Source organism: Nomascus leucogenys, chromosome 14, assembly GCF_006542625.1.
Source record: "Nomascus leucogenys isolate Asia chromosome 14, Asia_NLE_v1, whole genome shotgun sequence".
Classification (NCBI taxonomy): Eukaryota; Metazoa; Chordata; class Mammalia; order Primates; family Hylobatidae; genus Nomascus; species Nomascus leucogenys.
Genome location: NC_044394.1, coordinates 81507618 through 81534825, shown reverse-complemented (window position 1 = coordinate 81534825; position 27208 = coordinate 81507618). Strand labels below are relative to the sequence as shown.

Below are 27208 nucleotides of genomic sequence, written 5' to 3'. Positions count from 1 at the left end.
TTCCTCATGCCCTCTTGGCCATGTGGCTTCCCTGCTGGCCCTTGGACACACTGGGCTTTCCTCCATGGCTGGGCTTTCATGCTGCCTGCCCCTTCGACCTGGGCTGTTTATTAAATGTCGCCTTCCTAGTTGGACTTCCCAGGTCATCTGGCCTAAAATTGCTCTCCTCCTGCTGTATTTTTCTCCTTAAGTGAATCACAGTCTAAAATCTTTTATAACTTTTTTTAAAATTTCCTTATGTTACTTATTGTCCTTCTCCTGTAGGACATAAATTCCACAAGGGCAGGTGTTTTTTTTTTTTTGTTTCCTTTTGTTCTGTGTGGTGCGTTGCTGTATCCCCAGCATCTGAAACAGTGATTGGCATGAACAGAATAACCCTCACTTGTTGTCTGGATTCAGTATTTTGCTTTTCTAAGCTCAGTTGATGCAGAACAACTGGTTGTCTGGGTTCAGTATTTGCTTTTCTAAGCCCAGTTGATGCAGTGTTGGTTTGTGCAGCCATGTTAGATGTTAGAACACTGACATCCTTTCCATTGATGAGTCAATAGCCACTGCCCCCGACCCTCCTGATATTTTATGGTCCCAATAATTACTTGATGCATCTACATTTAAGGCTGCAAACATGAATTTACTGGAGGAAGGACGGTGGTGGTGGATGACCCAATCTCGCTCTCAAACTTCTCAAAATCACCAAGGAATCATAAATCCACCCCTCTTTGCATCTTCCAAGCAAAGGAAATTGTAGAAAACACAAGTGAAACTGTTTCACAGAAATATCAGCAATACATAGCAAATTTGAGATGACGGAGATTAAGAGGAAAATTAAATCATTCTTAAGTGGTCAAGGTAAAAAATTATCATGTGGTTCACTATAGTTACATTTAAAACAGTCCAAAGTCAACTCTAGTCTGATTAGTCTTGTCATTGATATGTGCTGTCTTAGAGTTCTCCAGAGAAACAGAGCTAGTAGGAGATTATCTATCTATGTATCTATGTATCTACCTAATCTATCTATACTCTATCTATTTTAAGTAATTGATTCATGAGATTGTGGGGCCTGGCAATCTAAAAGCTACAAGGCAGGCTGGCAGACTGGAAATTCAGGTAAGAGATGGTGTTGTAGTCTTCACTCTGAATTCCATAAGGCAGCCAGTTGGAATTTCAGGCGGGATTTCTGTGTTGCAGTCTTGAGGCAGAATTCCTTCTTCTTTGGGAAACCTCAGTTTTTGCTCTTCAGGCCTTCAGCTGTTCACATTCCCCAGTGCCGTCCTTCTGGCCGTCCTTCATGCTTTTGTGTTGCCTGTCCCATTGCCTTTAATCTTCCATGGAAAAATAGAAATAAATTCAGAGGGGAAACTTATCTAAAAGTTTTGAGGGAAAAGTGATAGAAACCAGAGTTATTTACAGGACAACTTGTTCTATGGATAAGTTTTGAAAAGAAACCATTTCCTCTACAGCTGGCTTATTATGAGGAGCTTGATGATAAAATATTGGCAAGGCCTCCAGTGGAGATTTATCACGTTGTGACAGATCCCAGAAATGAATCTGGGTCTCCTGACTTCAATACAGTTCTCTTCCTATTACATAAAGGGAGAATATGATTTTCTACTATTTTCTTTTACTTTACTTGTTGAGAAACAACTAATATTCAATTAAAAGCATCAATCTTACATATTCAGTTAAATGAGATTCGGCAGTCATATCCCCCATGTATCATCATCCATATCACCATCCTAACAGCACAGAAAGCATTTCTTCTTCCCAGAGAGTTGCCCTCACCCCTTCCCAGTAAAATTTCCACATACTCTCTAGTTTCCAGCATGATAGATTATAATTTGCCTATTGTTGGGCTTCCTATAGGTATGATATATAATATGTAGTCTTCTGTGTTTAGTTTCTTTTGCTTAGCATAAATTTTCGGGAGCAAGACTTTATTATTTTTTTGTTTTGAAACAAACTCAGAGTTACAGAACATGCTGTTTTTGACAGTCAGCCTGTGGTTATGTCAGTATTTCCTTCCTTTTCATTGCTGAGTAGTTTACATTAAAAAAAAGGATCTGTTCTCCTGTTGATAGACATTTGGATTATTTTTAATTTTGGTATTATGAATATGGCATTTATGAACATTCTTTCACAAGTGTTTTGTGGATATGTTTGTTAATTCTCTTGGGTAAGGGGGGAGTTACTGAGCCATACAGTAGATGTTCTTTAACTTTCTGTTAGGTTTTATATATATATAGTGTATACATATATATATAGTGTATATAATTTATATACACCAAAATACACACATTTTTAAGTGTAAAGTTGAATAAGTTTTGATACATGTATACTCCATTGTCTTTGTTTTGTATTGCTATAAGATAATACCTGAGGCTGGGTAATTGATGAAGAAAAAGTTTATTTGGCTCATGATTTTAATGGCTGCAAAGTTCAAGACTGGGCATCTGCATCTGCTGAGGGCCTCAGGCTGCTTCCAATCCTGGTGGAAGTTTAAGGGGAGCTGGTGTGTGCAGAGATCACATGGGAGAGAAGAAGCAAGGGGTGGGGGAGTGCCAAGTTCTTTTTAACAGCCAGCTCCCATGGGAATTAATAGAGTGAGAACTCACCACCAAGCGAGGGGATTGAGGGAGGGAATTAATCTATTCATGAGTGGTCCACCCCCATGACCCAAACGCTCCCCCTTAAGCCCCACCTTCAATATTGCGGATCAAATTTCAACATGAGCTGAGGAGGGTACAAATATCCACACATAGCACCTATGAAACCATCATCTCAATTGACACATTCCACACATCTCTCTCATACTCCTTTATAAGTAATTGCCACCCTTCATCTTCCACTCTAGGTACCCACTCACTGGCCTTGCAGTTTGGGAACATTATATAAATGGGACCATATAGCATGCATTCTCTTAAAACTGGCTTCTTTCATTCAGTATGTTTCTAAGATTCATTTATATTTTGTGAATCAGTAGTTCTTTTTTTTTTTTTTTTTTTTTGCTGAGTAGTGTTCCATTGTATGAATATAGAATAGTTTAGCCATATATGCGCTGATGGTCATTGGTATTATTTCCAGTATTTGGCTATATGAATCGAACTGGTAGGAACATTTGTGTACAAGTCTTTTTGTGTGTATAAGTTTTTATTTCTCTTAGGTAAATCCCCAGGAGGAGAATTTCTGTAGCGTAATGCAAGCATATAGTCAGAAACTGCCAAACTACGTTCATTGTATCATTTTACACTCCTATCACTGATGCATGAGAGTTCTAGGTGCACCACATCCTTGCCAAAATTTGGTATTGTCAGTCTTTTTTATTAGCTATGAAATAGAATCTTATTGTGATTTTAATTGTTTACATTTATCTAATAACTAGTAACTTTGAGCACTTTGTGCTGTGCTTATTGAACACTGATATATTTTCTTTTGTGAAATATCAGTTCAAGTCTTTTCCTCATTTTAAAAATTGGGCTATTTTATCTTTTTCATATGAACTTGTAAGAGTTATTTATGAAGTATAAATACAAGTCTTTCATCTGATGTGCAAATTTTGAGTATTTTGTCTGAGTCTGTGGCTTAGTCTGTTCAAATTCTAATGATGTCTTTGAAGAAGAAAAGTTTCTAATTTTAATAAAGTCCAAGCTATGATTTATTTTTCTTTCATGATCAGTGATTTTTGTATCCATTTAAAAAATATTTTCCTACTTCAGGTTTAAGATTTTCTGTTATGTAATACAATCCATTTTTATTTTATTTTTCTGTATAATGTGAGGTAGAGCTTTTTCATATAGACAGTCAATTTTTCCATCATTATGTGTTGAAGGCAGTGTTTTTCACCATAAACTTATGTTGGCACTTTAATCAAACATGAATTTATTATATATTTTTGAGTCTACTTCTGGATTCTCTCTTCTTTGATCAACATGTCTGTCTTTATGTCCATACCACACTGTTTTCACTATGGTAGCTTTTATATTAAGTCTTAAGGTCAGGTTGTGTAAATTCTCTGACTTTGTTCTTATTCTTTAACCATGTCTTGGGTATTCCCAGAACTTTAATTTTCCATGCAGATTTTAGATTTCCATAGAAGCTTTAGAAGCTGATTCTGCTGCTGGGAGAATAAGTTACACTGACCTCAGGACAAAAGAAAATGTACATGAATTAAATAAAGGATGACAAATGCAGACCACAGCAATAAAGTCTGTGGAATTAGTATGTGAGAAATTACACAATGGTCTAAAATATTAGTCTTGAAGGGATCTTAATGATGATTTAGTCATTTCACATGTGCAAACTGTTAAGACTGCTGACTGTTTTTCACATAGCCACCAGCCCATTTCTTTTTCCTGTGTGTCTGCAGTCCACAGAGCTTCTTCTGGCTCTCTATGCTCCATCTCTTCTTGGCCCAGGAGTTCCCATGGGACCTCTCAAGGGTGACTCAGGTCTCATCTTCCGATGAGATAAAAGGAATAAGACAGATATTCAGGGTAGAGGTGTAAGAGCATGGTAAAAGGTAGAGTGCTCCTGTTCAGATCCATATGTAAAAGCTTTATTTTTTGAATCCCAAATTCCATCCCCTGGTCATCTGTACTGGTTCATTCAATAAATATTTCTGAGGCTGGGCTTGGTGACTCAGGCCTGTAATCCCAGCACTTTGGGAGGTCAAGGTGGGTGGATCTCTTGAGTCCAGATGTTTTAGGCCAGCCTTGGCAATTTGGTGAAACCCCATCTCTATGAAAAATACAAAAATTAGCTGGGCATGGTGATGTGTGCATGTAGTCCCAGCTACTCTGGAGGCTGAGGTGGGGGGATCACCTGAGCCTGGGAGGTGGAGGCTGCAGTGAGCCATGATCACACCACTGCACTCCAGCCTGGGCGACAGAGGCAGACCTTGCCTCAGAAATAATAATAATAATGATAATAAATAAACATTTCTGAGCACCTACCTGGTGCTCTTCCAGGCACATGAGCTATATCAATAGACAAAACTCACATAAAATAATATTGCCTTCTGGAGGTCATATTCCAATGGATAAAACAGAAAATAATAAACATGATGCATAAGTAGAATGTTAGACAGTGATGAATGCCTTAGAAAAAGATTGGAGCAGGTTAAGGAGATGGGGATTGGGAGAGGAGACACTGCAATTCAAAACTGATTGGTCAGGAACTCAAACAAATACTTGGACACTAATAGCAGCATTATTCAAGATAGTCAATAGCTAGAAGCAACCCAGATGCCCATCAAGGGATGAATGGATAAACAAAGTGTGGTAGGTACACACAGTGGAATATTATTCAATCATTAGAAGCAATAAAGTACAGACCCATGCTAAGTGAAATAAGGCAGTCACAAAGGGCACTTATTGTGTAACTCCATTTATAGGAAATATTCAAAATAGATAAATCCATAGAGTCAGAAAGCAGATTGGTGGTGGCCATGGGTTTGTGGTGGAAGAGGAAGAATGGGAACTTCATGTTAATGGGTGTGGAGTTATACTTGCGGATGGTGAAAATGTTTTGAAACTAGATAGACTTAGTGGTTGTACCACATTGTGAATGTACCAAATGTCACTAAATTGTGCACTTTAAAATAGTTAATTTTATGTTATATAAATTTCAGTGCAATTTTTAAAAATCAGAAGCAAAAAAAAAACAGAAAATTGAATAGTCAGGCTAAGTCTCACTGAGAATGTACAGTCTGAGTGCTCACTTGGAGGAGGTAAGTTAGCTTTTGGAGGAGGTGGGTAACAGGAAGAAGCTGTCCAGGCAGAAGGAACAATGTCTGCCTAGTGCCTTCAAGGAAGAGCAATGAGGATATGCGGTTGGAGGGGAGGGATCAGAGAGGTGATCGGTGGTGTTCCATCGTGTGGGACCTCCCTGCTTCTGTAAAGATGTTGGCATTTCTTCTGGGTGAGGTAGGAGACTCTGGAGTCCCTCTTGATTTGACCTAGGTTCTAACAGAATCTCCAGAGTATCTGTTTTAGGAATAGACTTAAGAGGGTACAGCTGGAAGCAGGGACAGCAATTTAGAAGCAGTTATTAAAATCCAAGTGAGAGATCATGGTGGCTTGGAAAAGGATGGTGGCAATGAGAATGGAGAGATGCAACTGCAGGTAGGATGTCCTTTGAAGACGTAACCATAAGTTGTCCTGATGGATTGCATGTCATGGAAAAAATAATAAAGGATTGTCTGACAATCAGCTGATGAATGATGAAGACAGTGGGAGACACTGACTTTTCTTTGGTGCAAGGGTGGCAAGGAGGCTGGAAGAGATCAGAAGTTCTGTTCTGGAGACATGACGCTTTTGTGAATTCCACTTGTTCCTTGAATATCTGATGGTTTCTTCTGTTTTTGTTTGTTTTTTTAAATTTTAGATTTTAAGGTACATGTACTTGTTTGTTACAAAGGTATATTGCATACTGGTGGGGATTGGTCTTACCCAAATAGTGAATATTGTACCCAGTAGGTAATTTTTCATTCATCACCCCCTACCCTCCCTACTTTTGGAGTCCCCAGTGTCTATTATTTCCATCTTTATGTCCATGCGTACCCATGGTTTAGCTCCCACATAGGAGTAAGAACATGTGGTATTTGGTTTTCTGTTTCTTAACCGGTTCACTTAAGATAATGGTCTCCAGCTCCATCCATGTGGCAAAGGACATAATCTCATTCTTTTTATGGCTGCATAGGTACAACATTTTCTTGATTTAGTCAACTGTTGGTGGACACTTAAGTTGGTTCCATGACTTTCCTATTGTGAACGGTGCTGCAGTGAACATACTAGTAGAGGTGGAGAGGTGTCTTTTTATATAATAATTTCTTTTCCTTAGAAAAGTAGTGAGATTTCTAGGTTGAATGGTAGTTTTACTTTTGGTTCATTGAGAAATCTTCGTACTGTTTTCCATAGAGATTGAACTAGTTGACATTCCCAGCAACAATGTATAAGCATTCCCTTTTCTCCACATCCATGCCAACATCTGCTGTTTTTTGAGTTTTTAATAATAACCATTCAGACGGGTCTTCTGGTTTTTGGAGGGGAGGATTGGGTGAAGCAAGAAGGAGTTTGGAGGGAAGGAGTGGAGGCTTGAGTGGGCCTAGAGTTTGCAGTGTGGGCAAGAAGGATCCCAGAGGCAAGCACTTTGCCCAAGGCGACACAGCTAATGGAGCCAGGGGGCCCAGCACATTCTCCAGAGGCCCAGGCCAGGCCATCTAGGGCCATGCTGGTTCTGCCCCATCCACTGCAAGTCCTGCAAACATTTTTTTCAAGAAAAAAAAATAATAAAAAAACCACAGTAAAAATCGTACCCAGATGTCCTCTAATGAAATGAGGGGAAAAAATCCATCCCCAGCTTATTGTGAGAGTCAGCGAATGAGAGCCTGACTCACTGAAATTCATACAAGATTAATGTAACCAAGTTCCCGGTCTTTCGACACCAGTTTACAGTAAGAGCAGGCCACACATGGCCAGCTCTGGAGTGTGTTAGGACATTTACATTTTACATTTCGGTGTGATATCTGCTAAGTCAGACGAAGAAGTCTTGAAAGATACCTTCTAAGTTTGGAAGTATTTGAGTGTCACATTCCATATGCCAGCAGCTAGTTGTTGCCCTCAAAACATAAAGTTTTGTTTATTCTTTTGTTTTTTGTTTTTTTAGTGGATATGTCAGTGAAGTAGATTATAAATAGGCACATACAGGATTTCAAAACTGTAACAAAATTAAGAAAAAGCTGGTTCAATGAGGTTAGATTCTATGAGATTAATCTGAAAAGGGGGAGTAGTTATGAGAAGTCTCAAAAAAGTGGATGTTTGCCAGAGAAACAAGTAGACACTGGAAGATTTCTGATTAAGTTGGCAGAAATTTATGGGTGCTTAAAATGCCTTGCTTTATTCATGTATTAGAAGCTCCTGCCTTTTTGCAGTTTGTCTTAAGTTGCTATAAACTACTCTCTGTTATGTTGGATGGTGCCTGAATAGTGAGAAGCCAAAATGATTTAGTTCTTTTCAAAGAAGAAATTATAGACTAGCTTATTTTAATAACCTGGTCCCAATTATAAAAAGAAAAGCTTTACCACTCGAATCTCTGGTATAGAGAACATTCTCTTTTTTAGTTGACATTGGGGTGGGGGGGGGGAAGTTTGACTTTGAAGTTCAGCAAGTCTGGTTTCAACCCCAGCCACAACTGGGTGAACTTGGTCAAATTACTTAACCAGTCTTATCCTTGGGTTTTTATTTGTATCTATAAAATTTGAGTGATGTTGATGATAAGTACCACACAGTATTGCACTTTGGATGAAAGGTCTTAATTGTCAAATAAACAACTGAATTATTTTACAGGAAGAGTTCAACTTGAATAAATACTCCTGCAGAATTTCATCATTATGTTGTTAAAATTGACGGAAGCTTTATTTTTTAAACTGAGAAACTAATGCTCACGTGGCCTAGTTTAAGAATGAATGCTCCAACTTAATACATGTTTTAAAAAGATGTTTTGGGATACCAAATGTAAAACAATTCTGAGTTTGTGTTATTTTATTGAACAAACCCTATTCAGCACTTGGGGAATCGCAGGCAGCGTTGCAGACTCGCTGGCTCCCGGCTGTGATCTCCTGCCCAAACTGCAATAATATCCTGATAAAATGGACTTCCACAAGTAGGTCAAGAATAATAATGTGCAGACCTAATTTCTCTAATTTACGGCGAACATCTCATGGTCAATCTCCCCGCGGTCAAAGGACTGTATATCTCTTCCTGTCAGAGCCACTCCACAGGCCAAAAGGCTGACTAAACTCCTGACAGGTAAGAGAGTCAAGAGTGGTCCCAGCCCCCGTGGGGAGCAAAGACGCTGTCTCAAAAAGTGTACTGAGAACTCTCCCTTTTGCAGCTCCTCCTTTCTTAACCTTCCACAAGCAGTGGCAGTTGGATTCTGTGATTAGTCTGGTCTTTACAGCCAGCCTTCTTGAGTTCAAATTCTGACTTCACCCCTTAATGTGAAGTGACATGGGCAAGTTGCTTAATCTCTCTGCGCCTCAGTGTCCTTGACTGTAAAATGGGCATCATAATAATAGCGCCTGCCTCATTGGGTGAGTGTGAGAATGAAGGAATTAATACATGTAAATCACTTAGACTGTGTCTGGCATAGAGGACATTCTAAAGAAAGGTTAGCTATTATCATTATATTATTATATTGGTCTGGAATTAGTTCCTGAATCCTTCTGAGATGTGATGACTTATAAACGTAGGTTGAGTTTACTCATGATAGGGTCATCGCAACTATGCATAGCTAAAATCAAATTTTGCTTTTCAAGTTTGTTTTACCTGGAGCCCGAGAGTTCAGGGTTATGGTTTCCTTTGTCACTCCCCTTGAGGGAAGCTTCTTAGTCACAGCCTCCTTCTCTTTCTCTGCACTCTAGAAAAACTCCTTTTTTTTTTTTCTTCATCTAGGCAGAGAGGCCTACTGGGACTTAAATCCAAAGAGCTGAAATCTGTTTTGGGATGGGGTGCAGTCACATTCTGGACCCTAGACAGAGAATTTCTAACTTCCAGAAAGTGCTGCTTACTTTGCATTGCCTCTCCCCCACCTTCACTTTTGAAACTCCTGGCACCAACGCTGCCAAGGCTGGCGGAGCTTTCCTGAGTGGTGTCTGCCAAATGAGGAGTCAAGGAATATCTGGAAAGGCAGCCTCCAGGCCCCCGATGTCAAGACCATTTAGAACTGAAAGCGTCCTAATATTGAGGCACAGGCAATAAGCCTGAGAAGTTGATGCTAAAATAGGAGGAATGATTCAATTATTTCCTCTCAAGGGATTACTCAATGTTGTTTTTATGTTTAAATATTTATTTGTCAACATCAAGAATTCTTAGTACATGATGCACCAGCATTTTTGAACAAGTCATAGATTTGGCCACAAATCAAATTTCAGGATGGGAGGAGAGTCTCCCCTTTAAAATAGAGGAGAGTGAGTAGTCTATGAAGAGGGACCTACAAAGACCGGTAACTATTCTTAGCTCTGTCACTGACTCCAAGTTCATCCCCTCTGTCTTTCAGTTTGGGTAAGCATCAGTTAGTTATCTAAAATTTGTAATAAGAAAAGTCTTCATAATTCATGATTGTGTTTATCCTTATGTTAGTAAATTTCTATGTTGATTCTATTCTTCCCCTTATATTTTAAGAAAAGAAGTAAGAAAGTAAATGATTATTTTTCTGAAAGAAAAAATAAAGGTATTTATTATTATTCACAGACCTTCAACTACTCTTAGAAAGCCTTTGGTGACTCCTGGGAATAAGCTGAGTCAGGAATAAAAGTTTGAGGGTTTGGGGTTGAGAATAGGACAATTACTTGGCTAATGCTTTAGTCTGGTTCTGACTTTGCTCCTCCTTAGTTGCTTTGTGATGACTACTTGCACATGTGTCTGTTTGTGAGTTATTTTGGTGAGCATGCTGCCGCCAGCCTGTGTGGATGTCTGTGGTTTCTCATGATACAATGTATTTTCTAAAGTCCACTGAATTTTATGTTTTTTTTTTTCAAAAATAGAAACTCATATTCTTTCCTTCTTAATTTAGTTTCTTTCAGGACATCCTCATGAGACTGGTAAAATATAACTGAGAAGTGGCATGATAATTGTGAAATAGCATGATCATTGTGAGAGCTATATGACTCAAAACTTTCGTAGGAATAAGTGCAGTGCTGCATATCTGAAACCTGCTGTTATATCTCTTTGCACTTAATAAATATGTGTTGACTGATTCATTCTCCTGGGTGGTACTGGGAAAGTAAAAATCATGGCTGATAAAAATTCTGTTTATGGTTTTGTCTAATTTATTTTTCAGTTGAGATATAGGCTACTCTTCCCAACTCAGTCTTGAAGAGTGTCACCAACCGCCTCATGTGTGGTGGCCTTCACTGTCATATGCCAGTGACTCATCTGGAGTAATCTCAACAACCAGTTACCAACACTTGTTCTTGATTGATAAACAGAATGGGGCTTTGGATCTTAGCAATTCTCACAATTCTCATGTATTCCACAGCAGCGAAGTTTAGTAAGTGTTGCCTTTTAACTATAATTTAAATTTTTATAAATTAAATAATTTCAAGAACATTCACCTTGTTTTAAGCAGCTTGCTTCCAATTGTTCCAGTTGAATTGTAAACTGAAAAATGTATTGTTTTTGTACAATCATTCTTCATTACAAATCTATCAGAAGAAATTCTTTGTAATGAATATATCATCAGTTTGGCTTTACATATTCAAATGCAGCAGAATTTAATGTGGTGCCTGCACGTGGGAAGTGTTGTAGATGTTTATTGACTGACACATAGTTTGTTTAGATAGACATGGCTGCTTTTCCACTGGATAACTGTGGGAGATTTAGCTCCAAATTAATTCATTAACATTTCATAAGAGATCTTAATCAGTTACTTATTCTTTCCCAAGGTATCACAGTATATGACCGGCTTCTAAATTTAATCCTAGAAGAAAATATTGAGAGTATAGGAATTATGATCTTTTCATCTGATCATTTCAGGATTGTCTTTATATCTTTTATTTGCAGGTAAACAATCATGGGGCCTGGAAAATGAGGCTTTAATTGTAAGATGTCCTAGACAAGGAAAACCTAGTTACACTGTGGATTGGTATTACTCACAAACAAACAAAAGTATTCCCACTCAGGAAAGAAATCGTGTGTTTGCCTCAGGCCAACTTCTTAAGTTTCTACCAGCTGAAGTTGCTGATTCTGGTATTTATACTTGTATTGTCAGAAGGTATTATGCAGAAAGCTCCCATCTTCTTTCCCCCTGCTCCCCTTTCTTGAATGGTTGATTGCCTGAGCTGCCCTTGCTTTCATTCCTTCCCTAGTCCTTTCTGGAACGGTTAAATTTATAAAGTGATTTGAATAAAAGTGATTTGGATAAACTTCTAGGAATACCATCAGGTTGAGGTCTAGCTCATTCTGAGCTATTTGGATTTACAATTGCAGGGATTAATTTGTAGCTGACTTAGAGAAAAACCTAGCTTTCCTAGTGACCAAGATAACTGAGAGCAATTGCTTACGTTTGGCTGGAATTAAGAACAGGCCGGGCGCGGTGGCTCACGCCTGTAATCCCAGCACTTTGAGAGGCTGAGGCGGGTGGATCACGAGGTCAGGAGATCGAGACCATCCTGGCTAACACGGTGAAACCCCATCTCTACTAAAAATACAAAAAATTAGCCGGGCATGGTGGTGGGCACCTGTAGTCCCAGCTACTCGGGAGGCTGAGGCAGGAGAATGACGTGAACCCGGGAGGCGGAGCCGAGATAGCGCCACTGCACTCTGGCCTGGGCGAAAGAGCAAGACTCCATCTCAAAAAAAAAAAAAAAATAAAAGAACAAACTAGCACAGAAAATAGTAATCTGGATGTTTTCTGTCTCAGGGGGCCTCTAGTAGGTGAAAAGAGGCTTTTAACCTTCAAGTTAAGCCACAGAAGGCTGAGGAAATTGTGTGTCTAAAAATTAATTACTCTTGTTCACAAATTGTTAAATGTTTTGATTTTGTGACTGTATTTGGCACACACAAAATGTCAAATGAATTACATCAAAAAGCAGGATGTATTAGTTAAGGGCCTAGGTCTGAGGCTAGACAAGTGTCAAATTCATGCTCTGCCACTAGTTAACTGTGCGATGCCAGCAAGTTACTTCTCTGCCCTTCAGTTTCCTTCTCTGTAAAATGCATATAATGGACTCATATAATTCACCTCAAAGCATTATTGTGAAAATAAACTAAGGTAATGTGTGAAAAGTGCTCATCATCGTCGCTGATACAGAGTAAACTCTGAATAAATTGTAATTATCTTTATTACACTGGGATTACAGCATTACAGCAGATGTAGTGTATGAATAAATGATGAAGAAGTCATTGTTAGGGCTACTATGGGGGCTATGTTTTTAGCTCAAGTGTAACAAAAAAGTATTTAAGCTCTAGATTTTAATGTCTATTTTTAAATAAAATAACCATTATGTATATTGATGGTTTTTAAGAAGAAAAGCAATATTAAGTAAAGGCTGAATTTAGGTTAAGTTATTTCACAATGCTAAGTGACTCTTTCAATTGCCTGACTTATTTTAACAGTCCCACATTCAATAGGACTGGATATGCAAATGTCACCATATATAAAAAACAACCAGATTGCAATGTTCCAGATTATTTGATGTATTCAACAGTATCTGGATCAGAAAAAAATTCCAAAATTTATTGTCCTAACATTGACCTCTACAATTGGACAGCACCTCTTGAGTGGTTTAAGGTAAGAAGAAATTTGGAAGGAAATAGATGAAAATTACACAATTAAAATAGACACAAGTGGCTGGGCACAGTGGCTCACGCCTGTAATCCCAGCACTTTGGGAGGCCAAGGCAGGCAGATCACTTGAGGCCAGGAGTTCAAGACCGGCCTGGCCAACACGAGGAAACCCCATCTCTACTAAAAATATAAAAATCAGCTGGGTGTGGTGGCACACACCTGTAATCCCAGCTGCTTGGGAGGCTGAGGTATGAAAATCACTTGAACCTAGAAGGCAGAGGTTACAGTGAGCCCAGATTGCACCACTCACTCCAGCCTAGGCAACAAAGATTCTGTCAATAGATAAATAAATAAAAGTGAACAATTACTGAAAAGGAAATGGAATTTCTTATTTCAGGATTGTCAGGCTCTTCAAGGATCAAGGTACAGGGCGCACAAGTCATTTTTGGTCATTGATAATGTGATGACTGAGGACGCAGGTGATTACACCTGTAAATTTATACACAATGAAAATGGAGCCAATTATAGTGTGACGGCAACCAGGTCCTTCACGGTCAAGGGTAAGCTACCGACATTAATGAGATAGAATACTATGGGAAAGAAGTCAAAGTGGGAACAGTTGTGCCCTTCTGGTTGGGTTTCTTGCACTTCACCCTCCTCCCTCTACTTCCTCCTGCTCCATCTTATCTTATACATTCTGAACTATGACGCAAAGAGATTTTCTGAACACACTATCAAGATTTAAGAAGTTTCAGGGGAAAATTATATTACTAATTCAAAGCTACATCTATTCTTTATTCTTTTTTTGTGACTTAATTTTCCAAAGATAAAGCAATCTGAATGCTAACTTAACTTACTTTTTTTGAATGGCAATACAACTATTTGGAGAGCAAAACCAGCTTTTTTTTTCTAGTTTGGTGTCAGAGTTTCTGCAATAAAAAAGAAGAACTTAATCTTTAGTAATACTCATTGGATTCAAAGTTTAATGAGAGGCTTTGTGATGGGATACTATGTTGTACATAAATGTTGTTGAGTGGTTTTTAGTCTTTGTTTGCAATACTTTCAACATCATCAATGACCTCAAGTAGGTCACTTCATTCCAAAAATGTGTTTTCCAAGTTATTTTAAATTTTATAAAAGCTTATTTAAGGGAAAGACTTCACAATCATAGCTTATCAATCTACAAAGAATTGGGGTCTCCTTAGCACAAGTTGATCTACAGACGTAGATGAAATAGCCCCTTTACATATGACAGTTTTTTCAGGGCAAAGCAATACTGGAGACAAATTTTTGGAGTTTTTCAATACTCCACTGCTATAAAATAAGCATCACCAGACCACATTCCTATCAGTGCCTCTTTCGGTTTAATATCAACCCTTACAGTGGTCCTTAATCACACTGTCATTAAATAAATGAGCATGAAGGGATGGAGGATTGCAGCAGCACTCCACAAGCACTGCCCTTCTTTCAGCCTTAGTGGTCACAGGAGTCAGAATTCCATACGGGCAAGATTTCACTGAGGATGGGCCACCCTGGTGGAGAACTGCGAGCAAATCTGTGGACTCATCCATTTATTATTTTCATGGGCCTTTTGAAATCTTCCCTGTAGTCTTATTCTTATTCTGTAGAAGTGTAGTTTTCTAACAACTACTAGGTCATGTAATTAGTTTTATGGGTTGGACCTGCATTTGTTTCAAAGAGAATAAAGATATTAAAGAGCATCATAGGTAATAAAAGAAAGTTTTAAGTGCTTATCTGTTTCGTGTGTGTGTGTGTGTGTGTGTTTGTCATTATGGGTTATTGTCAGAAGAACTTGAAAAACATTGCTATGAAATAGAATAGAAACACGAAAATACAAGCTTTCTATTGACTAGCATTCAATGCTCTCCTAATATTTATATTTCTTTTTGTCTTTAAGATGAGCAAGGCTTTTCTCTGTTCCCAGTAATCAGAGCCCCTGCACAGAATGAAACAAAGGAAGTGGAAATTGGTAAGAAAATTTATCAGAATGCTGTAAATATTGCCTGGAAAATCCTTCCATATGACCCGTGTTCTGAATTCCCTTAGCAGGGGTCAGGCAATTAGCATAGAGAACCTTGAGGAGTAAGTGAAGTGACATCCCTGGAAGCACCTGCCCTGAGAATTCGCTACTATTGGGAACCAGGACACAGCGATTGCAGTGGTTACATTTGTTTATTGCACGTTGTAATTCATGGTGCTTTCGTGTATGCATCTAATTTCATCTTCATCTCTATCCCAGAGCTTGGGATGGAGACCTGCAGAGTGTTCATTCTGGGCAATGGTAGCCAGGTCTGGTAAAACACATTTATCTTCAAAAGTAGCTTATGGAGAGAGGAAGAGAGTTCTGTAGAAAGATGTGGAAGAGAGCAGTTGGAAAGAAACTCTAATTTCTAGTAGAGGGCAATCCTTTTACTAGAAATCCTTTAGAATGTGAGGTTGGTGAAGCCAGAATCATTGGCCTTGTTAGTTTCCCATGCGGGTGAGAGCATAGTGGGAGCTGAGCTTCAAACCCAGCTGGGTGAATGAAGGTAATGGGAGCAGGGAGGAGGCAAGAGAGGACATAGAAAGAGGAAGGTGGTAGAGATGAGGGAGGGAGGTCCTGGTGGGGTGCATACTAAGTGTTCAGTAAGGTTTTTTTTTTACATTAAGTGGGATAAAATGCCAGTCGCAGAAGTTAATTTTATTGGTGAATGTCCTTACTCCCCTCTAGGAAAAAACGCAGACCTAACTTGCTCTGCTTGTTTTGGAAAAGGCGCTCAGTTCTTGGCTGCTGTCCTGTGGCAGCTTAATAGAACAAAAATTACAGACTTTGGTGAACCAAGAATTCAACAAGAGGAAGGGCAAAATCAAAGGTATTTTTATATTGAAGAAAACCATCCTCTTCCCCTTGCACATGGTTTGCACCTGCAAAGTAGGCATTAAAAGTAACAGGTTGCTTTCTTAGTTTCAGCAATGGGCTGGCTTGTCTAAACATGGTTTTAAGAATAGCTGATGTGAAGGAAGAGGATTTATTGCTGCAGTACGACTGTCTGGCCCTGAATTTGCGTGGCTTGAGAAGGCACACCGTAAGACTAAGTAGGAAAAATCCAAGTAAGGAGTGTTTCTGAGTCTTTGGTCACCTGAACTTTCTGTAGCAAGTGTAAGCAGGATGGAGTGTGGTTCTGAGAGATCCATCAAGACAATGGGAATGGCCTGTGCCGTAAAATGTGCTTCTCTTCTTCGGGATGCTGTTTGCTATCCGGTCTTTGTAGACTGTTCCTGTTTGCTGGGAGCTTCTCTGCTGCTTAAGTTCCTCCTCCTCCCCCACTCACTCCTATCATTGGTTTCTCTAGAACACTCAGCTGCTTCTTTGGTCATCCTTGTTTTCTAACTTTATGAACTCCCTCTGTCTCACTGTATGTGAAAGAAAATGCACCAACAACAGTAAACTGAACGTGTTCTTTTGGGCTCTTTTATAACTTGTATTACATGTTGTAAGCATGGTCCCTTCTGTACCTTTTTCTGGTCATAATGAACACTCATTTTGTTAGCGAGGGTGGTAAAGTGAACAAAAAGGGGAAGTATCTGACTACTGCCATTTCAGTGAGAAAATCCTAGGTGCCACTTTATAAGACATTTGTTAGGCCATTCTTGCATTGATATAAAGAAATACCCGAGACTGGGCGATTTGTATGAAAAGAGGTTTAATTGGCTCATGGTTCTGCAGGCTGTATGGGAAGCATGGCGGCATCTGCTTCTGGGGACACCTCAGGAGCTTTACTCATGGCAGAAGGCAAAGCAAAGGCAGGCACTTCAAATAGAAAAGCAGGAGCGAGAGAGAGCTGCCACACTTAAACAGCCACATCTCATGAGAAGTCACTCACTATTGCAAGGACAGCATCAAGGGGATGGTGCTAAACCATTCATGATGAACTTACCCCCATGAGCCAATCACCTCCCACCAGGCTCCACCTCGAATACTGGGGATTACCATTCAGCATGAGATTTGGGCAGGAACACAGACCCAAACCATATCACACACATTATCATTGTTAAACTTTATAAAGTATTTAAGGTACATGGAACACATGGGAAGTCTGGTAGCTCAGCCCATTTCTTTATTGCATCTGTTATTCACCTTGCAATTCAGGTACCACCTATTCCAGGGAGCCTTTCTTGGCCCTCAGTTTGCAGTATACACACTTTCCAAGTACTCTTGTAGCATCCTGTTTGTATCATAGTACTGGTCACATTGCCTTACCTAAATCTGTTTGACAGTCTGCTCAACATGACCGCAAGTTCCATGAGGGCAGGGACATCATCTCATCCATCTTTGGGTCCTTAGTGCAATACCTGGCAGCTAGCCAGCGCTCAATTAAATATTTGTTGACTGAATAAATGAATGCACAACCAAATTATTGATACCAAATTTTTTTGTGTGTACATTTCTACTTCTCTAGCTATAAGTCTTAATTATACAACAAAATACTATTTTATATTTATGCTTGGTAAATTCAATAACATTCCTCATCATTTGGAAAGTCAAATTGTTTATTGCTTCCCTACAGTTTTTTCTGAATCTAGCAGGATTTTAATGATATCATTATACTTTGACACAATAAAAGGACAACATGAAACTGACGAATCTTTATTGGGTTAATTTCAGATGCTATATAATCTTTTAAAATGTAACATTCTTTTTTATATATAAATAATTGGTGGCATCACAAATAGCCAAAGCAGCGTGGAGAGAGTGATCCCTCCTGGGTGCAGGCAAGAAGGGGATATGTTGTCTACAGAGTTTTCAAAAACAGTGACAAAGCTGTCTACAAGTCATTGTGCTTTTTATCATCATTACGCCCAGACAATGTGAAACATCAGAGATGAAGTGCTCCTCCCACAGAGTTGGACTGATCCTTCTCCCCACTCCTGTGGTGTGTCTCTGAATGCAATGTTGTCTTGGAAAATAGCTTTCCAAGCATTTCACTCCTGAGCACTTCTCAGTTTCCTCACTTGTTCTTCGCATATCCAGGCAAAGACATCCTGTTTGCTATATGAAGCATTGTATCCCGTATAAAAGGAAGGAAAGAGAGAAATATATTTTTACACTCATCACTCCTCAGGGGCTGTACAACCATGTAGAAATTGTTTAATGTGCTTTTCAAATAGCCAAAGAAAGTGTTAAACCCTGAGTTCCCACCCATGTGTGTGCTATGGTCCAGATTCATCCAGATACACACAGAGAGGCACAACAGGAGGAGAAAGGATAGGGGTGTGGGGACAGCGGGCCCCCAGTATGGTGTAATCGTGGCAGGTCTCTGCCTGAAGTGGTATATGGGGTTTTTCTTGTTTTAATTTTGACCTTAACTCCTGATTTGTAAGTTTTTCATAAAATAGACAGAAACATAACTCATGTAGATGGCTATAAGTGCCGTAGTGTTCTGTGGGTCTCTGGTGTCTGCCAGTGATAAGTGTGGCACCCCAGGAAGGCTGTGGACCCCATCAAGGTGCTATGTGAGGGCCATGCTTGGGGTGCTGGTGGGCCCAGTGGACCCTGCAGCTATCCATCCAGCCTGCCCACCCTCACTGCCCTTGTGTCCTCCTGCTTTGCTATGTTATCATTGATCAATGTCCCTGGTTACCTATGTGTTGGAATTGTCTTTGTGTTACAGGTGTTTAATGATTTTGTTCCTTCTAGCTTATTTGTATTTCACCTGTTTTTCTTTAAATCAACATGGTTACACTCTGTTTCAGCAACTGTATAAATTAAACACAAATTATTACTACTGCTATTGAGTTGTCATGATGAATTCTTTTTTATTTCTGAAATTATAGCATTTCTTGAATTTAAGAGAACAAAAACTTAAAAAGCCTGTCTCCATTTTACTATTACTAAATACATATTTGATGCTCATAATAATAATAATACACATTTATTCATTATTTCCTGTGTACAAGGACTCATCTACTTATTTTACATTTAACTTTCTCATTTATTTTCTCAATACTTCAAAGTAAAAGACAAAGAAAGTTGAATAACTTGCCAAATACCACAGTTATGGAGCAAGGATTCAAACACAGCCAGCATTTTCCTATTTATATGTGTATACAGAAAGTAATGTTTCGTCATCACATACCTGAATTACTTATACTTTTATAAAATAATTCACACTTACGAAGACTTCCTTTGATGTCTTGGATCAACTTCTTTCCTCTACTTGGAAGCATCCAGCCAATGGCATGGTTACTTCTCAGCAATCCCCACAGGAAGTACACATTCCTCTGTGCATCGAGCTGGGGTTTTTAGAGAGAGTTACCTGGAAAGGAATCCTGCTGAAACGATTTACTTACAGAGTTTTCATTATTTAACCTGATGACAGTAAGCTCTTTGTCAATTTTCACTTTTTCCCCCCAATTTTGTGTCATATCACCTTGATAATTCTTGATTTCATACTGCTGGTCACTGAGAGAACTGATAAACTATTAGAGGCTGTGGAGGAATTCGTGAATATGGGCCAGTGATTTTTCTACCTTAAAACTGGGAGCCCATGCATGGAGACTTAAGATGGAAAAGAACCATATCAGCAAATCTCATTTGAGATTCTTCTCACATTCATCGGTGCATATGCATGTTGCATCTGCATTTTGTGAAGCAAGGAGTACTAGGAAAAAGTTCAGTGTTGGCTGAGTAATGCTCACCATGAGAGAAGTATGGGCTATGAGTAGGACCTAGAACTTAGTAATTTGACTTTTGAATTCTTTATCAAAGATGCTTTAGCCACTTAGGTGACTCTTGCTTCTTCTTCTATCTCCCACACTGCCAAGCCCTTAGAGGCAGCAAGTCTCTCAGACCTGTTGATGCCTTCTCCTTAATGCCCTGACAGCACCTTGTCCGTTCCTTTCTCATTATTGCATGAGTTACAACCCTCTGCATCTTGCAACACAAGTACCACACTCCATTCTTCTCTGAGTGCTTATAGTTTCTTTCCACAGAAACAAACTTTCTGCTACCATCAGATTAATCTCATGGGAAAACCACTCAAGTCTCCAATGCTCCTGTGACCTTCAGAATAAGGCAATCTGCCTTAGTTGGGGTTTCAAGTCTGGACAGAACCTGGCCCTGACCAAACTTTCTAATCATATCTTCCACCAATTCCCCAAACTGGGTTATTCTAATTCCTCAGAAAACACACTTCCTCTCTGCACTTAGGCTTATGGTATTCTCTCTGCCCAGGTGGGCATTTCCTTTTTTGCATCTCCCTGAATCCTACTCATCTTTCAGAGGCCTCCTCCTCCTCCAGGAAGGCTCCCTTTCCCAGTCCTGCACTGAGCAAGCTCTCCTTCTAAACTCCTCTGCCAGCAAAAATCATGCTTTTGCTTCCCATCTTAGTTAAGTTGACAAGTGTCTCTCTGCCTCTTTTGCCTTTGAGAATTCCCTATAATGCTTAGCCTGATGTGTTGTAGAGGCTCAATAAATGTGAATGTCCTGGTACTTAAAGCAGCCATGAAAATTCCCAGTGGGTATATCTTACGTGAAATTCTTGTACTCCCAAGGGAAGCCAGCATCCATGTATCTATTTATTATATCTTGTTTCAGTAGTAATAATAGACTTTTTCTTTCTTTTGAATAGTTGATCGTCATAGCACCTACTGCATAATTGCAGTATGTAGTGTATTGTTAATGCTAATCAATGTCCTGGTTATCATCCTAAAAATGTTCTGGATTGAGGCTACTCTGCTCTGGAGAGACATAGCTAAGCCTTACAAGACTAGGAATGGTAAGTGGCAAATACCAAGTTTTTCTCCCAAAGAAAAAGTCCCATAATAACTATTGGTTACTTGTCTATTAAACTTTCAATGGCTAAGCTGCTAAACCCAGATTCCATTTTGCTTGCTAATCTGTTATCAGTGAGTTGTGTTTTTAGATTTTCTTAGAGGCCATTTACCACCCTGCTATGTAAATCCTCATGGTCCTGAGATTCATCTCAACAGCTCACTTTTCTTCCCCGATAAGATGCTATTCCTACTGAGTTCCCAATAACAGAATCTGCCCCAAGCCCAGACAGGTGTAAATTTTAAAATGTATTGGTAAGACATTATGAAGTTAAACACAGTAGCAAAATTGTTCCTGTTTTCCAGATGTGAGTAGGTTAGAAAGATCCGTCTGAATGCATGTGTGTTCTACCTGAAACCCTGATCTGTAAAGTCTAACCCAGGCACACAAGCATGGGCATGAAAGGAGTCAGTTCTGCCTGCTAGATGCAAACCTCATGCTTTCGTTTGGAGGCAGATACATGTTGCATTTTTCAAACAGTTGACTGAAGCAGGAGCTCATTGTTTGATTTGTGGAAAATTCAGATCCCTTAAAAAATTTTATGCCCTTGCTACTACTAGCTTTAAATTTTTTCACTTCTCCAGGGGAGTATGGGGAAACCAAAGATGAAACCAAAGTCTATTCAGCACAGAAGGCCCCCTTATTCATAGATTATTAATCAAAATTGATGAGATGGACAGGCTCTTGTCCACTTTTTTGTTATTTAGTCTGTGACAGTAAAAAGGAGAAACGCTTTGGGATGAAGACTGTTATTTCCTGATCCTGTTTTGTGGCAGTGGTTTGCCGTCAACATCTCTTGAGTCTAGAATATTTTGGAGGATGACATACATTCACCAACAGCCATAAAACTTGGAGAGGAATGTCTTTGAAGAGTCCAGTGAGAATTTTTAGAATCAAATAAGAAGTTGTACTTCTTGTTTTCATTTTCAGATGGAAAGCTCTATGATGCTTATATTATCTACCCACGGAACTATAAATCCGGTACAGATGGGGCCAGTCATGTAGAATACTTTGTTCACCAGATTCTGCCTGATGTTCTTGAAAATAAATGTGGCTATACCTTATGCATTTATGGGAGAGACATGCTACCTGGAGAAGGTAAAGCTATTGACATACATTAGGGACAGAAATTCATGCTTATTAAAGGCTGTGAACTAGGTGGCCTTATTCCTGCATTGGATAAGGAATTGCATTTACTATCTCAGGCCTTAAGACCAGAACTTTAAATATTTGTCCAGAAGCAGACACTTATGCTTCAGTCGTCCCTCTCCCGTCATTGTCCCGGTGATGAGATCTTCACAGTAATGTTGGTGGTGTGAATTCAGAGTTAGAAGTCCTTTGCTTCAAGGACTTAGCAAACCATCATCCCTACTTTATTTTCTTGGTCCCCCACCAGGATAACTCTGCCACTTCTTAATTCCGTCTATAAGATTTGAAAGAGGACTTAAAAATTGATGAATTTTGTTCTGGTAGCCATAGGCACTAGCTGAAATACCTTAAAAGGACTCAGAGAGTCTTCATGACTTTCTTTATGTTGGTGAAACATTTGCAAATTTATATTCTTACCAGAACAAAAAGAACTATAGCTTCTGTTCCTTAATATTCCTACCCAATTTTATATACTTTTGACAGTTTTACCACAACTCCTGTGATTGCAGTAGTTATTTTTCGCTTCCCTTCATACATTTATGTCCAGTACCTATGGACCCTCCTTGTGAACTTTTCTCTAATTTCTCACAGACCAGGGAGGGTTTGGAATATAATTGGGGCTCAGCTATCAAGGACCTAGGCATAATAAAGTAAATGTTCAGTTTTACATTTTAAACTCATTTTACTAAGAAGAGGAATTCACATGCCTGTAGATGTAAAGGTATGAACAACAGGTGAATTTGGTTTACCCTGGAATATCTGGGAATGCTAATAGCCACAATAACGGCTCAAGAGACTTGTGAAAGTTACAATTTAGGAGAATCTAATGCATTTCTTCTCTCGAGGCTCTCTTCTTCCCCCTCCCACTGGCCACCCATGCAGGTAGAAGTAATGAGTAATGCTCTCAAACACTCTTTTCATATTACAAATGTACTCAAGAACCTGCAGAGACTCCTGTTGTTTGTGAGCTCAACAGTGTGCCCCATCTGGCCACAAGCTCTTCACTTCTTCTTTCTCAGTCCATCCACCTAAGTTCTAGTTACACTTCTCCCCAGCCAAACCCAGATGCTAGCTCTCTCACACTCAAGCCTGTGCTGCCTTCATTGTGTGACAACATACTAATCTGGAATGGTTTTCTACTTCCCTCTGTCAATGCATTTCCTCTGACCTTTCCTCAACCAAAATAAATGAAACCCAACAAAACAACACCAAACTTCACTCTTCGCTTAGGAAAGTTCATGACTGACTAAGGTACTGTCTATAGTCTCATGCAACTTATCTTGCATTTGCCCCATCAAAATCCTCTCTGAACCACCACTCCATCCAGTGGCCCTGGGTGGCTGATCATCATGGAATCCACTGCACCCTTGTCGTCTGCTCCAGGCTGGGTTTGGCCAATGGGAGGCACTGGCAGGAGGTCAGAGGGTTCCTGCTCCTCCAGGTGGGGCTTCTGGAGCAGCTGTCCTCCTCCGTCTGGGAGCACCTCTTCTCAGCTGACCTGCCTCATGCATCTGCAATCCCTCAGACACCCGTCTGTGGGAATATCTTGGGTTGTTTTATTCACGGTTGTGCTTTCTCCTGTTGCAGTGAGGACTGGGTATTTCATGTTCTTTCTAAGTCCACCCAGAGCTAATTGGAATCACCATGGAGTCTATGCTGCATAAACACCAAATGGGAAAGAGGATCTATTGTCCCTTAAGATTTTTCTAGTTTGGATCAAATCAATTTCTACAACAGAGATTAATGGGGGGTGAAGTGAAGTCAGGACTTACTTTCCTAGAGACTTTGGTCAATTTTGAGCGGCAAAGCTTCCTGAGTTTGTGCTTTTTAATATGTGAGTTAAAATTTTAAGCCATTGAAAAACATAGAAGCAAATATTCTAAGAAGATAATATGTATCTAATGAACCAGAATTCTAAGTCTCTAATGCAACAATAGACTAAATAGCTTTACATTCCCATTTACTTGGAAGAACTCTGTTTTAGTTAAGACTAAGCTACCTGGGAAATAAAAAGAGGACATTGGGGCTGATATTCTCACAAATGAAAGGAACACAAAGAACAAAACGGGTTCTCTATCCACGTATATTTCCACTTCTCTGAATAAGTGACTTGATTGATGTCAGAGAATCTCACACCAGATTATAACAATAAGACTTTTAAATGTTCAGGATGTTTATGTTTAAAGCATTAGACTGATAGGAAATCTGATATATTTCTTGTATGACTAGATGTAGTCACTGCAGTGGAAACCAACATAAGAAACAGCAGGCGGCACATTTTCATCCTGACCCCTCAGATCACGCACAGCAAGGAGTTTGCCTATGAGCAGGAGGTTGCCCTGCACTGTGCTCTCATCCAGAACGACGCCAAGGTGATACTTATTGAGATGGAGGCTCTGAGCGAGCTGGACATGCTGCAGGCTGAGGCGCTTCAGGACTCCCTCCGGCATCTTATGAAAGTACAGGGGACCATCAAGTGGAGGGAGGACCACATTACCAATAAACAGTCCCTGAATTCCAAATTCTGGAAGCACGTGAGGTACCAAATGCCTGTGCCAAGAAAAATTCCCCGAAAGGCCTCTAGTTTGACTCCCTTGGCTGCCCAGAAGCAATAGTGCCTGCTGTGATGTGCAAAGGCATCTGAGTTTGAAGCTCTCCTGACTTCTCCTAGCTGGCTCATGCCCCTGCACTGAAATGTGAGGAGTAGGAATGTCAAAGGGATTCAGGCCTCAGGTTTCATCTGGTAACTTTGCTTCCATTTCCCTGATTCTGGGTGGATGCAAAATGCCCAGAAATTTTTCTCCTCAATCCTCCCCCATCCTCCAGTCACCATTTCCTTCCCTTTTCCCTTTTGCTTGCCTCTCTCCACTGTTGTGTGGGATGTTTTCACTACTCTCTTTTCCTCTCTCTCTGTCTTGCTTTGTTTCTCCACATTCTTTGTCAATAATCTGAATAGCAAAGTAATCATTTGACGATAGATTTTCACGTCATGTTGAAGAACATTCTGATTCCCTCAGGCAGAATGTCAGTTGTAAATCTTGTTCCCAACATGCCAGATTTTCTTTATTTTATATATCTATAATATTATATATGATATTATATATTATCTATAATATTATATATGATATATAATGACATATATATGATATATATATATATATATATATATATATATATTTGTGACAGAGTCTCTCTCGGTTGCCCAGGCTGGAGTGCAGTGGCTGATCTTAGCCCACTGCAGTCCCAGTCTCCTGCGTTCAAGCGATTCTTCTGCCTCAGCCTCCCAAGAAGCTGGGACTACAGGTGCATGCTACCTTTTTTACTCCCGGCTAATACATTTTTTTTTTTTTGGATTTTTAGTAGAGATGGGGCTTCATAATATTGGTCAGGCTGGTCTCGAACTCCTGACCTCAAATGATCCACCCGCCTCGGCCTCCCAAAGTGCTGGGAGCCACCGCGCCTGGCCTATTATATTTTATGTGAGTGGATGCTCAGTCTCATCATCTCAATATTGTTAATTACGTTGGAATACCTTATCCCCATTGCCATTATGATCAAGCTTTTTTTCAATTCTAAAATTCCTTTCATATACTTTTATTCTATTTAGAAATATTATTGTCTCCCTATAAAAGTGATATACAGAGATTATGGAAGAAAATAAAATATAAAAGAAGAAAATAATAAGAATCACTCATAAATCCATCATCTTAAGATTTAAATTTTCTTGTTTAAAGAAAAAATTTATGGCTGGGTGTGGTGGTTCAAGCCTACAATCCCAGCATTTTGGGAGGCCAAGGCGAGTGAATCACTGGATGACAGGAGTTGAGACCAGCCTGGCCAACATGGTGAAACCCTGTCTCTACTAAAAAATACAAAAATTAGCCTGGCACGGTGGCATGTGCCTGTAATCCCAGCTACTTGGGAGGCCGAGGTAGGAGAATCGCTTGAACTCGGGAGGTGGAGGTTGCAGTGAGCCGAGATCGTGCCACTGCACTATAGCCTGAGTGACAGAGTGAGAGCCATCTCAAAAACAAACAAACAAAAATTTGTTTTTACAGATATCATTTTTATAGCTGAGATGATACCATGTGGAGTTTTGCAAAATCATAATGAAAACATGTGGCACGTCACTGAAACGTTTTAAAAAATATAAAAATATTCATAGTTTTCCATCTCCCAATTGTACCACAGGGATGCAACTTAAATATCTATCCTGATAAATAATTCTGCAACAATCCTATCAGTATATCATATATGTCCTGCTTTTAAAATGTCTTTTAAATTTGAGACCATTTTGTTGTAACATTTCTATAAAGGTAGTAGGGGATTTTGACAAAACCGTTTTGGCAAAATGGAGTTAATTTACAGTCAGGACCACTTTAGTCAGAGCACTGAAGGGAAGCACACACCCTGGGGGTTGCAGGACTGGATCCAGAGCTACCACAAATGTCCCCTCAGATAGGAATCCTGTTGGTGCTTCAAATTTTATAAGTGGATGGAGAGCTTATCTCAGTTGAACTGCTTAATATTGTATATGATTCTGTATTTCACTGGCAAAAGAAAACTGAACTCTGGACTGTTGACAGAGAACATCATCTTGAACTCATCGTCATTCAACACCTTTCAGAATCCGTATTAAGAGAAATCGCATCTCTAGAAGATTCCTTATGGTTACTCATTTGTCTAGGTACCTATACCTTTAATCTGTACCCCCAGATTGGGTTGCCAGATAAAATACAGGAAACCCGTATTAAAATATCAGGACACCTGTTGAGATTGAATTCAGACAATGAACTTTCATCTGAAGACCGAAAATTCAGTTTTGGCTGGGGATCTTGTAGTTTTATTTGCTAAATCTGGCTACCTTACTTCTGTAGATTACCATTTGATTTTGTTGAGTTACTAAAATATTGGTCAATGAAAAGGGTATTGTGTGGCTAACTGG

At 39.5% G+C, this 27208-nt stretch overlaps 1 protein-coding gene across 2 annotated transcripts in view; it reads left to right on the top strand.

Moving 5' to 3' along the window:
• The window catches only part of IL1RL1 (interleukin 1 receptor like 1), a 34952-nt gene extending 9958 nt beyond the window's left edge, over positions 1 to 24994 (top strand). The window contains exons 2-11 of one of the 2 annotated variants that reach the window (XM_030827165.1): positions 10834 to 11043; positions 11556 to 11766; positions 13110 to 13284; positions 13678 to 13840; positions 15199 to 15270; positions 16012 to 16153; positions 16246 to 16391; positions 20912 to 21058; positions 22045 to 22212; positions 24493 to 24994. In XM_030827165.1, coding sequence (XP_030683025.1) covers positions 10983 to 11043; positions 11556 to 11766; positions 13110 to 13284; positions 13678 to 13840; positions 15199 to 15270; positions 16012 to 16153; positions 16246 to 16391; positions 20912 to 21058; positions 22045 to 22212; positions 24493 to 24878 — 1671 coding nt within the window. In that variant the 5' untranslated portion in view covers positions 10834 to 10982 and the 3' untranslated portion in view covers positions 24879 to 24994. Of the gene's footprint in view, positions 1 to 10833; positions 11044 to 11555; positions 11767 to 13109; positions 13285 to 13677; positions 13841 to 15198; positions 15271 to 16011; positions 16154 to 16245; positions 19073 to 20911; positions 21059 to 22044; positions 22213 to 24492 lie in introns of those variants that run through there. The other variant, XM_030827166.1, reaches the window with a different exon arrangement.
• The last annotated feature ends 2214 nt before the right edge of the window (positions 24995 to 27208 follow it).